Source organism: Hibiscus syriacus, unplaced genomic scaffold (genome assembly GCF_006381635.1).
Source record: "Hibiscus syriacus cultivar Baekdansim isolate YM2019G1 unplaced genomic scaffold, ASM638163v2 tig00111542_pilon, whole genome shotgun sequence".
Taxonomy (NCBI): domain Eukaryota; kingdom Viridiplantae; phylum Streptophyta; class Magnoliopsida; order Malvales; family Malvaceae; genus Hibiscus; species Hibiscus syriacus.
Window position 1 is genome coordinate 997,944 of NW_024063115.1, and position 16,024 is coordinate 1,013,967.

The following is a 16,024-nucleotide window of genomic DNA, read 5'->3' on the forward strand; positions in this document are numbered from 1 at the left end:
AACCACTCTCCCTCTCGGCTGCTCCTCTCTTCTAACTCACAAACTCACACAACCATCTCTCGACCACTCATCTCCTTGAACCACCAACGCACCCAAACGTTCCTCCTTCCCACTCTCTCTTCAAACGACACCTTCAAGAGACTCCAACGGTGAAGCCACAGACAAATGGTACTGCTCCCTCGCTCGACCCCAGAGACCAAAGACAGAACAATACACCAAACGCCTAAGGTAAAGCGACCCTCTTTCTCTCTTCTACCCTCTTTCTCTCTTCTACTTTGTTCTCTTGTAATTTCATTTATTAATGTAGTTACTGAATTTCTAACTGCTTTCAAAATAAAAACACAGAGATTAAACTGGAAATAAAAAAAATTATTTCTTCTATTCTTCTTGGCACAATGAGGGTTGGGTCTCCTTACAATGTTCTTCGAGCTTTCGAATTAGGAGAGGATTTACACTGATGAGGAAAGATTTTTTACTGTTATTTCTATTGATTCCCGTTTCTTCCCTTTGTTGATGAATTCTTCATTTGATTTTCGTTTGGAGTCTCCCCTGTCGTTCCCTGCTGTTCATGACCCCTGTATCTCTATTTTGTGCTTACCCGTGTTTCCCTGGTTATTTTTGGTTCTGTCTTTTGATAACTGATGGATGTCCCCCCTGTTATGGTGTAAAATTCCTCTCCTTTTCGTGGTCCTCTCGATATGGTTACCCCCTCTAAAAAAACTGACCCTTTCTTTAGTGATTAACTGAAAATTAAACCACCATTTACAGTTTCTAGTGGTTAATTCATGATAACTATTTTTTGATTTTCCAGGGCTTCACGTGAGCTGCTCTACCGGGTCATTGGTTTGGGCCTCCAATTGCTCTGCTTCGGGTCTACTCTATCTTAGCCCCGGACAAAAACGAGCATCTACAGCTGCCCCTCTTTGCTCATTGTCGTGTAACGAGAATAGAGAAAAGATCAAAAGATGATCGAGTTTGTCCAGTCTTGAGAACTTCAAAAGATTAAAGCACTCCACTGTTACTTCAGGATAAATGAAACTTGAAAAATCTTCAAATGACGGGTCCGCTCCCTCTTGTTCCGGGATTAAGAAAATCGAACAATCTTCTAAAAATGGGTTCGCTCCCTATTGCTTCAGGGAGTAGAACTCGAATAATCTTCTGCTTACGGGTTCGCTCCCTCTTGCTTCAGGGGGTAGAACTCGAATAATCTTCTACTTACAGGTTCGCTCCCTCTTGTTTCAGGGAGTAGACCTCGAACAATCTTCTGCTTACGGTCCTCCCTCTTGCTTCAGGGAGTAAAACTCGAACAATCTTCTGGTGTGATTAATCTTCTGCTACCATCTGAACCTTTCTACCATCTGAACCTTTCTCTTCCTGGGACCTTGAATTGGTTAATGACTCCTCGTACGCATTTACTTTTTAATCAATTGATACGCTTCTTTGTACTCGAGAACCTTCGCTTTCCTCCCACATCTGATGATCTGATGGCTTGCTCCAACGCTCTTCCGAGAAGGCTTAAAATGGCCTGAATGACTTATCACCTTGGTGTGAAAACATCATACCCGAAGATCTAATGAATGGCCCGAAGGACTTCATCATCATGCTCGAAAGACTTACTGATGTGATTGCTTCACTACTCTTCCGTGAAGGCTTACAAATTACCCGAAGGATTTAATTATCATGCTCGAAAGACTTACTGATGAATTTGCTTCACTACTCTTCCGTGAAGGCTTACCAGTTACCCGAAGGATTTAATCATCATGCTCGAAAGACTTACTGATGGCCCGAAGGACTTATAAATTGTGAAATTTTGAAAATCGCATTCTTTGTTTTCAAAAGTTTCATCTTCTCAAAACATCGTTTTTTCATTTTCAAATTCATGTGAAACATCCTACCCGAAGGTTTTACAGATGGCCCGAAGGACTTATCATCTTGCTCTAAAGGCTTACAGATGACCCGAAGGATTTAAACATCAAGCTCGAAAGACTTACTGATAGCCCGACGGACTTATAAATTATGAAATTTTGAAAATCGCATTCTTCGTTTTCAAAAATTTCATCTTCTTAAAACATAATTTTCATTTTCAAATTCATGTAAAAACATCCTACCCGAAGGTTTTATGGATGGCCCGAAGGACTTATCATCTTGCTCTAAAGGCTTACAGATGGATTTGCTTCACTACTCTTCCGTGAAGGCTTAAGATGGTGCTTCAATCTCCTGTGTACAAGTCACTTTAATCGAGTGATTCCTCTCTTCATACATGAACATCCCTGTTTTTCTTCTATATCTGATGGTCATCACTTCAGAGTAATGTTTCTTCTGTGGATTAGACCTCTCAATTCTTCAGGTTTTGCCACTCTAAACATGATTCCCTGCGTTTAAAGTTTGAATTCTCCCTTTCAATCGTCGAGATTTTAACATCCTGCATCTTCTCTTTTCACTGGAAAATCTGTCAAAATCATGTGTTTATGCATGAAACACTAATGCAATTAAATGTATCAGTGTAATACATTTTCTTTTATGCAAATGATGTTTTCTTGAATGCATAAATATTGAATCAATCTTCACTTGGCTTCAGAATGGTAAGCTCGATCTTCTTCTACTTGATCATTCTTTCAAGGGTTTGCTTTAGACGCTCATGCAACAACTCATAGTTTCCAACTTGCATTTTTGACGAGCCCTCTGATCTTCTTCCATCTTCTTGTCGTCTCAGTCTTTTATCTTCATTTCGGAGAAAACATTTTCTTTCTCAACTTCTTGCTATGGTCAGAAATACGACTGTGTTGCCCCATTTTCGTCCTTGGCTCAATTATGCTTTCTGAATTGTTCTTTCAGGACTCTACCTTTGATTGATACTCGGTTGGTTTGCTTTACAAGGTAAGCTCTGCTCAAATTCACGGTCTGCCCCTGACATTTCAAGTTGTGAGACTCATTCTCAATATCTTCTTGGTCTAAATCTTGTCATCCCAACATGATCTGGGTTTCTGGTCATGCCCCCAAAGTAGGTACTCATGGATTTCTTTGTGCCCAACATATCCTAACTTGAATGTTCTCATTATGGTGTCACTTCACAGTGGTGTTGTCAAGTATCTTGAAGGCGTCTCTTCACATTGTCATAAACACTTAAAAAGTGGTCAATTCTTCTAACAAAATGTCTTGCATTTTATACAAGCTGTGATAAATGCCCCTTCTGAATAACGAGACCATCTTCTTCTTGGCGGGTTACTGACAACGTCACAAGGAAATGTTATAAGTTTCATTCTTCATTCTTCATTCATTTTGTTCTCTTGGACCATCTACTTCAAGATCGTAGAATGCTTCATGTTCTGGCATTGCTTATTCCTTTTCTCCAATAAAGGAATAATGAGTCTCACAAGCTTCAAGGATATTTCACACTTGAAATGTCATGTTTGAAAATGTTTTTCCCTTTTCTCTTATTATAGGGATCAAAGAATGAAAGAATTTTATAAAATATTACCCCTTAATTCAGGCTCAGAATCAAATCAAATCATAAACATAAGTTCAAAAATATCAAAAGAATCAATAACTATTTAATTTTTCCGAGTTATAACTCTTTGAGAAGTGTCAAAATTGATGGGTTGGCTTCAGGTTGGCTTCCTATTTTTTAAGGTTTCGGCCAACAAACTTACATTTCTTTCTTGGTCCTTGTGAACATCACAACATGCCCCTCCTTCTGGCTTGGTATTTTTAATCGGATACGGACAAAATGGCGCAACTAGCATAATCAATTACTAGATTTTCTAGAAAACTTCTATTTCAGTTCTCTGCAATCTTCCATTTGTTCAAGCTTCATAGACTCCTCTAATAAAGGCAGTGCAGAAATATCGGTCTAAAAATGAAATTTCTGAGTGCTCGTGTGAAATTTACTATAACAGGTGTTCCTTAACTCCCTTAGTCCATCTTTACCGAAACTCCTTATTCATAAAATTTGCCATTGTCTGGCTAGCTGAAATCAGCTTTATTGTAATTTGCCTTTATCGGGCTAGCTGAAGGGTTCATCTCATCACAAAGTCTTTGACTTGACAATCACAGTGGAGCATACACCGAATTGCCAGGTACCCGATCAAGATCATGGTTTGAATATAATCTATTCATAAAGCCAGGGCTTTCGAGTTTCCTCTATAACGAATTGCTTTAGCGGAATAGCTCAGCTTTATTGTACACATATAATATAATCATTTCTATCAGGCTAGCTGAATTATATCCATAAAGCCGAGGCGTTTAACCAATTGCTCTAGAGGGACAACTCAAGCTTTATTATATACATATAATATTATAATCTGGGTATACGGATCCAATTTCCTAAGCTTGTCAAGAAGAACCTGTCATAGTCTAGGTGTTGTTGAAAGTCAGAAAATCTCATCGTTAGAGTTTAATTTCCAAGCAACTGACCTAAACTAGATTCACCTACCTGACTATTCCATCTGTAAAGATCATAATCATCCTTGAACATCATCAACAAAAGTGAAATCTAGTTGGTTTTGTAACATCATACACAAAAGATGCCCCATGTTGTCCGCTCATATATATACCTGAATACCAAGCCTCTTGTTTGTATCCTTATGATAGAATAAGGCTATACCTGTCCTTGCAAGAAAATGGTATAGTGTTCGATTGTATCTTCTGGGGATAAGGTCAAGGTCCTTGTTTTATCAGGTTTCAATCATGTCACCTTGTCAAAGAACAATAACTCTGACCATCTACAGAGTTTTTTAATTCAGTTGATATTCAAATAATATCAAGTTGCAAATTTGATTCAATGCTCACCATCCTTAAAGTAACATGAATTTATTTAAACATCATTACAAAAAAACCGAGAAATGATGAAAAACAAGTTCAAACATGATGTTGCAAATGGAATAAAGCTTCATGATATAATGAAATGATCTCTTCCTACCTAGGATGCCCCATTACCCATCTAATGTCATGGCACTTAACTCAAACGGATGTTACATATTGCTCTTTGATGCCCCACTCGAGCTCGTCATCCACTGTTCCACCAATACCTCTGTTAACGTCCCATTTGCCACAAGCATCTCTATCTCCTTTAACAGCGGCCTACAGTTTCCCGTAGAATGTCCCAATGCCCCCAAGTGGAAATCACATACACTATCTTGATCATAGCTATGAGCAGAAGGGTCTGGTTGCACTTTCACTGGCCTCGGTGTGAGGTATTGACCTTCAATCAAATGGGGATACAGATCTGAGATAGGAGTTTGGAACACTTTCAAAGCATTTTTTGATATTGGGACTTTCTTTGGACGTCTCGAGTAACCCGCTACCCCTTTTCTTTTACGACTTTGAGAGCTCTGGACGTGACATTCATTCACCTCATCAGTTTGTTCCTTTTGATTGATTGGGTTTTAGAAGTGTCTTTCAAGTTTCCTTTGCTGATTGCATCCTCAATTAACTCTTCAGCTGTCATAAGATCCTTGAAGTTATTCGTCGACTTTCCCAATATTAATTAAAAGAAAGGAGCTGGAAGAGAATCGTGAAACATATATGATATTTCTTCTTCTAACAAAGGAGGTTGAACTTGTGCTGCCACTCATCTCCATCTTAGGGCATATTCTTTAAAACTCTCAGTAGCTTTAATTCTTATCCTTTGAAGGTCATGACGTTTTGGGGCTAAGCCTTTAATATATTGATATTGTCCCAGAAAAGCATCAGCTAGGTTGACCCATGTCTTGATCTGTTCTTTGTTCAAACGGTTATACCATACTATAGCTGGCCCAACAAGACTATCATGGAAGTAATGAATCAACATATTGTCATTATTTAGGTACCCTTCCATCTTTCTACAAAACATCTTTAGATGAATTATGGGACAACTAGTGCCATCATATTTCTCAAAATTAGGCACCCTAAATTCATGTGGGATAACCAAATCAGGGACCAAACTGAGTTCTCTAGCTTCTAACTCCTTGTGAGCATTAACAACCTTCATATCTTTAATGGCTTTATTCAACCACCTGAATTTGTCTTCAAATTGCTCATAATTGACGAGGCTCTTTCCTTGGTTTGAGTTAGATGCTCCAGGGAAAATTATCACTCTTGATGTACCAGTCTGATGAGATTGATTTCCTTTATCCTCTATTTTCTCTTTACCAGCAGCATGTGGTACCAGTACCTGGATAATTTGATTCAATACGCCTTGCAAAGAACCCGATGCTTGATTCCCCGTATCTTGTTGTGACCCGACTAACTGCTCTTGCAACTGATCTTGTGATCCCTTATGAGATTGCTCCATTGTTTCCATTTGCTTATTCATAACGATGAGGAAGTAGTATGAATGGATGATCTTGTGATTACTGTCACATAACCTTCCATAAATTATTTATGTGTTTTTGTAATTAATGCATGTAAAATGCTTAAATAAATACATGTAATACAAATGCAAGATGCAAATACAAAAGGTGTCATTCCAGAGTGACCATCTTAAAACAACTTTCATTGAACACAAAGGTTTCGGTTCATCAAACAAACTTTACATATAACGGACAACTTTCACTCCGAACTTTTCTATCTCCTTCAAAAGCCAATTTAATTTCCACTCATGCTCGGGGGTTGAGTTGTCAATCTGCTTTAATTCTCTTGCAAAGCCAGCTAAATCAACCCATTTCTGAGCCACATTGCTTGCTTGGGTCATAACTTCTTTCATGACTTTGTCCCTTTTCTCTATCTTGAGTGCTAATTCTCGGAGCTGTAGACACTGCTGTTGAATCTTCCTTGTAAGAAAGACATTGTGGTTATGAAGCTCTTGCATAAGATCACTATAATCATCCATAATCTTCATCAAATTCTTGTTCTTGGCTCTAACGACTTCTACCTCAGCGTCATTCTCCCGCTTATGGCGCTGATATGAGATTTCCATATTGGCAATGGATCTGTTCAACGTCTAAATTTCAGCTTGATATTTTCCCAAATTATCAACAACTATATTGCGTCTTCTTTCTGCAATTTGTAAATCATGAGAAAACTTCTCGGCTCGACCTTCGTGCACCTTGCAATTCTTTCTCCACTGTTCAGCGTCATTCTTCAGTTTAACGACCCCTATTATCCAATCCTCTGGGATATTTCCTATACCAGTAAATTTAAAAGCTTGATTGATCCTTTGAAAAACATCCCGCATGGCTTCCATCTCTCTGCTCAATTTATTATTTTCACTTCTTAAATGACGAATCAGAGCTTCGTATTTTGGCAAACAATTTTCTTCATGGATGTCCTCACTGATACTCTTACCCTTGGTCACTTTTGGTTCGAATCCAACAGGAGAATCTGTTACCAAACTAGGTTGTCCTTTCAATTCAAACTCCAATACTCCATGATCTAGTAGAAGTTGGACTCGACGTTTAAAGGTAGAACAATTCTCAATAGAATGTCCTTGAATCCCAGCATGATATTCACAACGAACGTTGATGTCATACCAACTTGGATATGGAGGCTGCAAAGGTTTCACATAATGCGGGGCCACTTCTCGGGCTTCTAACAATTCATCATACAATTCTTTATATGATATTGGGATGGAATCACAAAGAGAGCCACCTCTCAACTTGGGTTGAATTGGAGTTTCCAGTTTTATTTCCCTTGATGTTGGGAGTAGACTATCAAACACCAACGAGTTCTGGCCGCATGGCTTCTTTTCATCCTTCTGAACTTCTATAGTTGCCACTATTTCTTTGGCATTTCCAAACAACTTGTTGATACGAACAATGATTGTGCGTGATTTCTCATACTGACTAGAATCAACAGGTTCTAAAGTAGTTCCTTGCGTATCTAACACCTCAAGATTGTTTTCATTGAGTTCTTTCTTTTCTTTTGTAGAAGTCTCTCTTCCTTTGGACAAAACATATATTTTATCCATCATCTTGGACATTTTCTCTTTTATCTCTCTTATCTCCTTGTGCTCTTTGTCAGACATATGATATTTATGCGCGTAACTCTCTATTATTCTCGAAGCTTTCTCAGGATGCCATTTCTTGACTGTGTTATAGTCTGTTTGATCACGAAATCCCTTGTCCGTCATGAAAACCTTTTACTATGACGACCACTCACAAATCAATACCTTTTGAATATGTCATGATCATGCAATGCGGACAAAGAGAAAAAAAACAACATAGAAACAAGTTAGTACAAATGAGATAACGAAATGACAAAAAGCAACAATAGCAAAATAAATAAATTAATGCTAATAAGAATGCAAATGCAAATGTACAAGGTGTTGATTCCAAAAGTGAGCACCATAGAACAACCTTCATTTAGACAACAAGAATTCAGTACACCATGTAGTCAAAATATAAATGTGATTCTTCATTTCCTTGAGCCGTACTCTTCATAGAATTTAATATTGTACCCAAAGTTGTCGGCGTATTTTATCACCTTTAATGACGTCAGATGTCCTTAAATTGAATCGTGTGGTCTCTATGTTTACTTTCAATACAAAGTGATCTTCATGTCTTTGTGAAGGGTCTTCTTATCCATAGTATGATTGTATCTATCTCTTGAGTCAACATCTTGGCCTTTTCCCCATTAAAGGAAATCTCCAATCAGCTTGAGAATTATTCATTCATCGGATGTCATTCTTCATGGATCATTTGAACATCTTTGGACCTCCCAGTTTTGACTACATGGTTGATAATTTCTTGTCTCAATATGTCCAGCCTTCTTATTAGTCAATCACTTGCGAATTAACACCTAGTGATGACATGAAAATGCGAATGCAATAAAATCAAATAAAATAGACATAGAACAAAAATGGGCTAGTACACATAATATCAGCAACAAAATAATAAATATCATAATCATTAAATAAAACCTACCCTTACATGTTGGCTACCCAATCATGCTTTTGTAGATTTTACACAACATGATATCTACCCCATACTTTATTATTCACAAAAATCCTAACCGCATGATATCTAATTCACATGCTTGTTCGAAAAATAAACCTAACCGCATGATATCTAGTTCGCATGCATTTATTTGAAAAACGAAAATAAATGACTCAAAAAGCTTTTCCTTGTGTACCCTCCTCACGGGACTCTTAAGGTTCAGGTTAGGCTCGACCTAAGTTCGGGCTCTATGTTTACTATATGCCGGGTTCGGTTCTAAAGTAATAGGTTCTCGAATTGTCCTTGCCGGTGCCCCCTTGGGATGCCGAACCCTCAATCCTGGCCCATCACAGGCTTTAGGGGATCGAGTTCAATTTCGAGGGAACAAACCTCCTTATGTCCATGCGGAGGTGATTACCATCACGAGGACCATAAGGCGTGAGCTCCAGGAGCGATCCACTATCCCATGCGGAGGTGAAAACCACACGAGGGCATAGTCTCTCACTCCTACTTAAATAGGACGAAGCGAGGTTTTAGCTCATGTTATGATAATACAACTGTGCAGTGTGTGAGGAAAAGCGGAAAAAACAATCAATAAAAACACTCAAAATCAATTCCCAAAACACACAATTATTCTGAAATCATTAGCAAACAGATCAGTACAACTATTTAATTGTCAATCGAATTAAATTAAAGAAATCAAAATACAAACAAAACTTATTAAAAACAAAGCAAGGGACCAAAAACCAAATTAAAAAGAATTTATAATTTCCAATTGCAAATACAATTAATTAATCGACTATCAGCCTGACTCTCTAAAAAAAAGTCCCCAGCAGAGTCGCCAAGCTGTCGAAACGATTTTTCCTTAAAGGTGAGATTTTGAAAACCACATTAATTCTAAATTATCTCATTTTAATTTAAAAAACAAATGTGATCTAAAAGACCTCTCGTTTCGAAAAATTTTGAATTTCCTTTACGATCGAAAAATACGGTTCAAAGAGTCGCCACCAATCTTTGATTAGGGTGTGATTGGGCACCCAAAAAATGCTTTGTCATTTTAAATAAAAATTAATTTTAATTAAAACAACAAATTGAGGTCTGCGTTACCAAAAATGAGTTCGGGAATCGGTTACGTGTGGGGAAGGATTAGCACCCCCACAACGCCCTAAATCGGTACCTAGTCGATTAATTAATGTCTTTGCAATGAATTTTACAAATTCAAATTTATTTTGATTTTTGATCCTATAAAATAAAAATGTAAATTTGAAACATTCAAAAGCACTCAAATGAATTAAATTAAAATTACCAAGTCGTTTTAGAAAGATAAAGAATGTTCGATTATTTATAAATATCGAGACCAGATCTTAAAAGCTATAACAACCTTTTCTCGATAAATTTAAATAAATAAAGATGCAAAATTGGAAACAGGAAAACATGATTTATGGACCAAAATGCATGAAACTGAAAAGTTAAATGGCTCAAGCGGTACATAACCACGCGCAAAACAGGATCCCTAAACAATCATACGACACCGTTTTAGTAATCTAATATATATAACATTTAGGTCTAAAAAACTTAACCCTAGCTTCATTTGTAACCCTCAGCGCCTCAATGCTCCCTTCTTCTCCCTCTCTCTGCGCAGTTTTCACCCCTTAACCACTCTCCCTTTCGGCTGCTCCTCTCTTCTAACTCACAAACTCACACAGCCATCTCTCGACCACTTATCTCCTTGAACCACCAACGCACCCAAACGTTCCTCCTTCCCACTCTCTCTTCAAACGACACCTTCAAGAGACTCCAACGGTGAAGCCACAGACAAATGGTACTGCTCCCTCGCTCGACCCCGGAGACCAAAGACAGAACAATACACCAAACGCCTAAGGTAAAGCGACCCTCTTCCTCTATTCTACTTTGTTCTCTTGTAATTTCATTTTATTAATGTATGTTGCTGAAATTTCTAACTGCTTTCAAAATAAAAACAAACAGAGATTAAACTGGAAATCAAAAGAAATTTAGAAGATACCGAAAAAAATTATTTTCCTTCTATTTCTTCTTGGCACAATGAGGGTTAGGTCTCCTCTTACAAATGTTCTTCGAGCTTTCGAATTAGGAGAGGATTTACACTGATGAGGAAAGATTTTTTACTGTTCTTTCTATTGATTCCCGTTTCTTCCCTTTGTTGATGAATTCTTCATTTGATTTTCGTTTGGAGTCTCCCCTGTCGTTCCCTGCTGTTCATGACCCCTGTATCTCTATTTTGTGCTTACCCGTGTTTCCCTGGTTATTTTTGGTTCTGTCTTTCTGATAACTGATGGATGTCCCCCCTGTTATGGTGTAAAATTCCTCTCCTTTTTCGTGGTCCTCTCGATATGGTTACCCCCTCTAAAAAAATTGACCCTTTCTTTAGTGATTAACTGAAAATTAAAACCACCATTTACAGTTTCTAGTGGTTAATTCATGATAACTATTTTTTGATTTTCCAGGGCTTCACGTGAGCTGCTCTACCGGGTCATTGGTTTGGGCCTCCAATTGCTCTGCTTCGGGTCTACTCTGTCCTAGCCCCGGACAAAAACGAGCATCTACACCTTTCATTTATATTGTCTTGGATTGTTATACCTCTAACATAACAGATATATTAAATATAAATTAAATTAAGGAAAAATAAGTATGTTTTATTTACTAAAATTTGTTAAGATTAATATTTTAATTATTCAATTGTTAAATTTTATATTTTGTTTACGAAAATTATGCATGTTAAACAATTGGATTCAAATTTTACGTAAATCGTGCATGTCATAATTTGAACAATCATCGTAACAATGGACTTCATATGATAAGAAGGAGATCTAATAACAATAATAAGTTCATTTATTAATATGTAAAATGAAGCTCCAAGTTCAAATTTTCACATCGAAATCACCCTATTTTGTCCTTTGATTTTATGATCATGAAGCTCCAAGTTCATTTATTAATATGTTAAAAACTTTAATATATTATATATGTATTATTTGTTTATTAGGGTGTTTAAACTTCGGTTTTAACCGAATTGACCGAACAAATTAGCCAAAAATATAAAATATATATTATTTATAAATTTCGATTAATTCGGTAAACCGACTGATTAACCAAACTTTATTCGATTCGATTAATTATTTTAATAATTTACTCTATTACATGAAATTATTATTTTTATCTAAATAAATAAAAACAGGTGTAATTCATATCAAATGAAAGGAATGAACACTTATCAATTCAAAATATTTCGATCTTGATTGCCGCATTGTACCTTGATAAAACAGGCTAAGAAGGGACAAAGTCTACGAGTAAAACCTAAAAATAATAAATACAAAAAAAGTATATTATTGTACGTACATATATTAACTTATAGAAAATTATATAGCGTCCTGACCTAAGGATATGCTATATAGTACGAACTCGACTATTGTTCACTAATCCACATATGAAATAATTCAACGAATACACTCATTTCTTTTTATAAATAAGGAATACGTCACACATGCAAAAACATTATAAAAACAGCCCATAATTCAGCCATAAAGATCCAAAAATTAGTGAAACCAAACAGTCAATTACCGTGCTCGTCACCAGCGGCATCATCGTTAGTCTGTAAACTACAAGCCCCGTCCACGTTAGCCTTAACCCAGCCCTCCGGAGGCCTTTGCCAATGCTGAGGACCAGAGGTCGAATGATGCGATCCACCTCCCTCATTGATCTTCCTAATTGCATTACTTGCCTCAAATTCCATAGCCAAGCGCCACGATCGATACAATAAATTATCCTTCTCAACAATTTCTCATCCAACAGTATACTACAACGACGTTTCCAAATCTGCCAAATTATTGCGGGGAAGACGATATTCCAGTTATAATTTGAAGCAGTAAAATCATCCTGGACTCGCAGGTTAATCGTCAACCAAGCTTCAAAAGGCATATTCATGAACACAGTTCATTTTAATATCGAACATTCATTTTATTTCTTAGGTAAATTATGGATTTAGTACATAAATTATCAATTTTGGTCCATTTTAGTATCTAAACTTTTAATTTTTTCAAAACTACACCTAAAGTTCAATTTTTGTTTCATTTTAGTATCCCGCCGTAAAAACTTTAGCTTTTGTTTCATTTTAGTACCCCATTCAGAATTTAATGTTAAATTTTGGGGGGGGGGAATAAAAGTTTAGGTACTAAAATAGGCTAAAACTGATATTTTAGGTACTAAATACGTTAATTTTTTAATGATGGGGTACTAAAATGAAATGAAAACTAAATGTTAGGTATGGTTCTGAAAAAATTAAAAGTTTAAGTACTAAAACAAATTAAAACTGATAGTTTAGGTACTAAATATATAATTTACCCAAAAGTTAAACATTGATATTAATTAATTAATTTCAAAATGTACATATATTTCCCCTCTAAAAAAGTAAGATCTAAGGGATGAAGATTCCTTTTTTTTATTCTTCCCCTATATATTTCCTGATGGAAGCTTTACCTATGATTATCGTCATCGGAATGCAACATTTCCTATAAATTAAAAAAAAATTATTAGAATTTGGTCCTTGTACTTTGCAACAAAAAAAAAAGTTCATTTGTTGATAAACAGTACATATAAATTGTTGATTGTCAGGAGATTTAACAAAATTTCTGACAATAAATAATGTGTTAAGTTATGATGTTTTACAAAGATAAAACATTGCCATCTATTTCGGTATGATCAACGTTAAGCTTAGGATCCAGAGCCATTTTTTCAAGACGAAGAAGGCTGCTTGTTGCCAAAATAGCCTTAGCATCAATATCATGCAAGCACCTATTGTACAAGCTGTTGGTGGCCATTGAAGCAGCTTCCAACAGCTCTTTACTTGTATGAGAACCCAGGAGGCAGTGTCCCAATATCCTCAAGCTCGGCTGCAAGAGCTCCCATGGCAGTGGGATCCTCCTCTCCTTCACCTTCGATTCTTCATTCTTCTGACCCGCTGCCCAAACCTCGCAGAACTCACAAAACTCGATCTTCGAACTCACCGGCATTTGAGATATCTTGCTGTAGTACAACTCTAGAGCCACCCCCACGATCCTCGGCCTCCTCGATGATCGCATCGTGCCATGGGGCTCCAACGTCGGAGATATCACCGCTAGGTTTAGCTCCGTTGCTTTGTTTTTCACAGACCCTTTGGCTTCGTGGTAAATGCTGGGCTGCGAGAGATCGGGCACGTTGACGCATACCGGCTGGCCATCGCGGGCGGTGGTTTCGTGGGCGTAGAGGGCTAACAGGATGGCTTCGAAGCCGGCGAGGGATTTGCGTAGGGCGATGCGGGTGAGGTAGACTCCGGCTATGATGGGGACGAAACGGAGGACGAGGAGTTTGAGTTCGGGGTCGGTTGAATGGAAGGTATCATAGAGCCAACGGCAGAGGTCGTTGTCGCCGGAGCCGGAGTCGGGGTGGCGGAGGAGGGAGGAGATTTGGGAGGAGACGGTGGGGTCGTGGAGGAGGGAAAAGGAAGGGTTGGAAGAGGAAGAGACGGAGGGAGGGAAGGAGGAAATGATGGAGGAGAGGGTTTGGATGCACGAATGTACTTTGGAGTCGGGGTTGGAGGAAGACATTGATTAAACTATGAAGTAATGAAAAACAAGGCATTTAGTTTTAATTTTTATAATAAAAAAAATCCTTGGTTTAAATTTCAAACGGAAGGAGATCATTATGAAGTGAAAATAGGATCCTTTATCACTTGCTAAACAATAGCATGATCACCCATCCTTCCCTCTTTTGTGGTTAAATTTGTTTTTTCTTTACTAATAATGGAATTCATGCCAAAATTAATTTATTAGGGGAATTTTTACCAAATATTATAAAATTAAGATATTATTTTTAAAATATTTCTCTTACAATAATAAATAAATCTGTGTAATTACATTAGGTATGTTTTGGATAGACATTGAGACCTAATGTATCTCGCATAAAAACAACAACAATGATGGAATTGCATAATCGTATATGGTCATCAAGCAAGAGCTATCACCTTCGATCTTCGCCAAAAAAATCTACTACTATTTTCACCTCACATCAGATGAGTTTAAAATCCTCAAACCAAGCACGATTTAATAGCATTGTTACTCCTCACTAAAAAAATTAAATTGATAAGGACATAAAATACTGTTAAATCAAAATTTTTTGAAGAGAAATTATGTCTCTAATTATAGATTTTATTTAACATATTCTTAAACAAGATAATTCTATAAATAATGATGTCGGTCGTAATGTTTATGAGATCACTGTCCTATATATGGGCTATACCTAAAAGTTACTATAAGCAATTAAAAAACCAATTAAAGCGACCCCAACAAGTAAGAGAAGTCCATCAATCAGATCAGCCGCCGGAATAATTGGCACCGTCGAAAAGGAGGGCAGCCACGGCTGCATCAAGATCTGTGATCTCAACGGCATACCAGCTGCCTTGTTCAGGGAGTACATTCGGTTAGAATATTCCAATGCTAGAGCCCTTAACGCTTCGTTTGCAGATAACATGTTGGCCAATAGTTCGGTGTAGACCCTGATCTTTTCGTTGGACTCGCCGATCTCAATCTCCAATGCCCTCACATCGTTGGATAAATCATCCAGCTCCTTCTGTTTCTTCGCACGTGATCGCCTTGCAGATTCACGGTTCGACTCCATCTTCCTCCTTTTGTTCTCGTCGGAATCCATGGAACTCGCTGGATTTTTCACAGTAGCCAATATCTCCGGGTAAACGGAAAACGCAAGACAATTCGAGCTACGTCGAAGCTGAATATTGTCTTAAAAGGGAGGACGATCGTCTGCTTTTATAGGCAAAGGGTTATCAAGTAATTATAACGGAGATGGAGGGATATTTAAGGTATTTTGATCTGATCATTCTATTAAGAAAGCGCACGTGCAGTGGCGCCAACTAGGCGTTTTTATACAGTTTCCTTAATGATTTTACTTTTCAGTCAAAGATATTTAATGCGGTTTTAATTTTTTCATTAAACTTTTACTTATTAACATTAAATATTATCCGATTTAAATATATGATAACAACTCAGCTGTGAGTAAATCAGCAATATTTATGGTAAAAGACTTAAATTTAATTAACGATTGCTTTATTAATATTTAACCAAATCTCCTAATATCCAAAATTTCTAAGA

The 16,024-nt window shown here is 37.2% G+C and overlaps 2 protein-coding genes across 2 annotated transcripts; both read right to left on the reverse strand.

Annotated features, from left to right (window-relative positions):
- Positions 1–13,546: 13,546 nt before the first annotated feature.
- Positions 13,547–14,467, reverse strand: LOC120164795 (hyccin-like). Its single transcript, XM_039174448.1, has one exon. It carries the CDS (start codon positions 14,465–14,467, stop codon positions 13,547–13,549), a length of 921 nt encoding a protein of 306 aa, XP_039030379.1.
- A 691-nt stretch (positions 14,468–15,158) lies between these two features.
- On the reverse strand, positions 15,159–15,566 carry LOC120164796 (bZIP transcription factor 53-like). The gene has a single exon (XM_039174449.1). It carries the CDS (start codon positions 15,564–15,566, stop codon positions 15,159–15,161), a length of 408 nt encoding a protein of 135 aa, XP_039030380.1.
- Between the last annotated feature and the right edge of the window lie 458 nt (positions 15,567–16,024).

Coding starts and splice junctions, on each gene's coding strand:
- LOC120164795 (XM_039174448.1), bottom strand. CDS start 14,467: ATGTCTTCCTCCAACCCCGACTCCAAAGTACATTCGTGCATCCAAACC.
- LOC120164796 (XM_039174449.1), bottom strand. CDS start 15,566: ATGGATTCCGACGAGAACAAAAGGAGGAAGATGGAGTCGAACCGTGAA.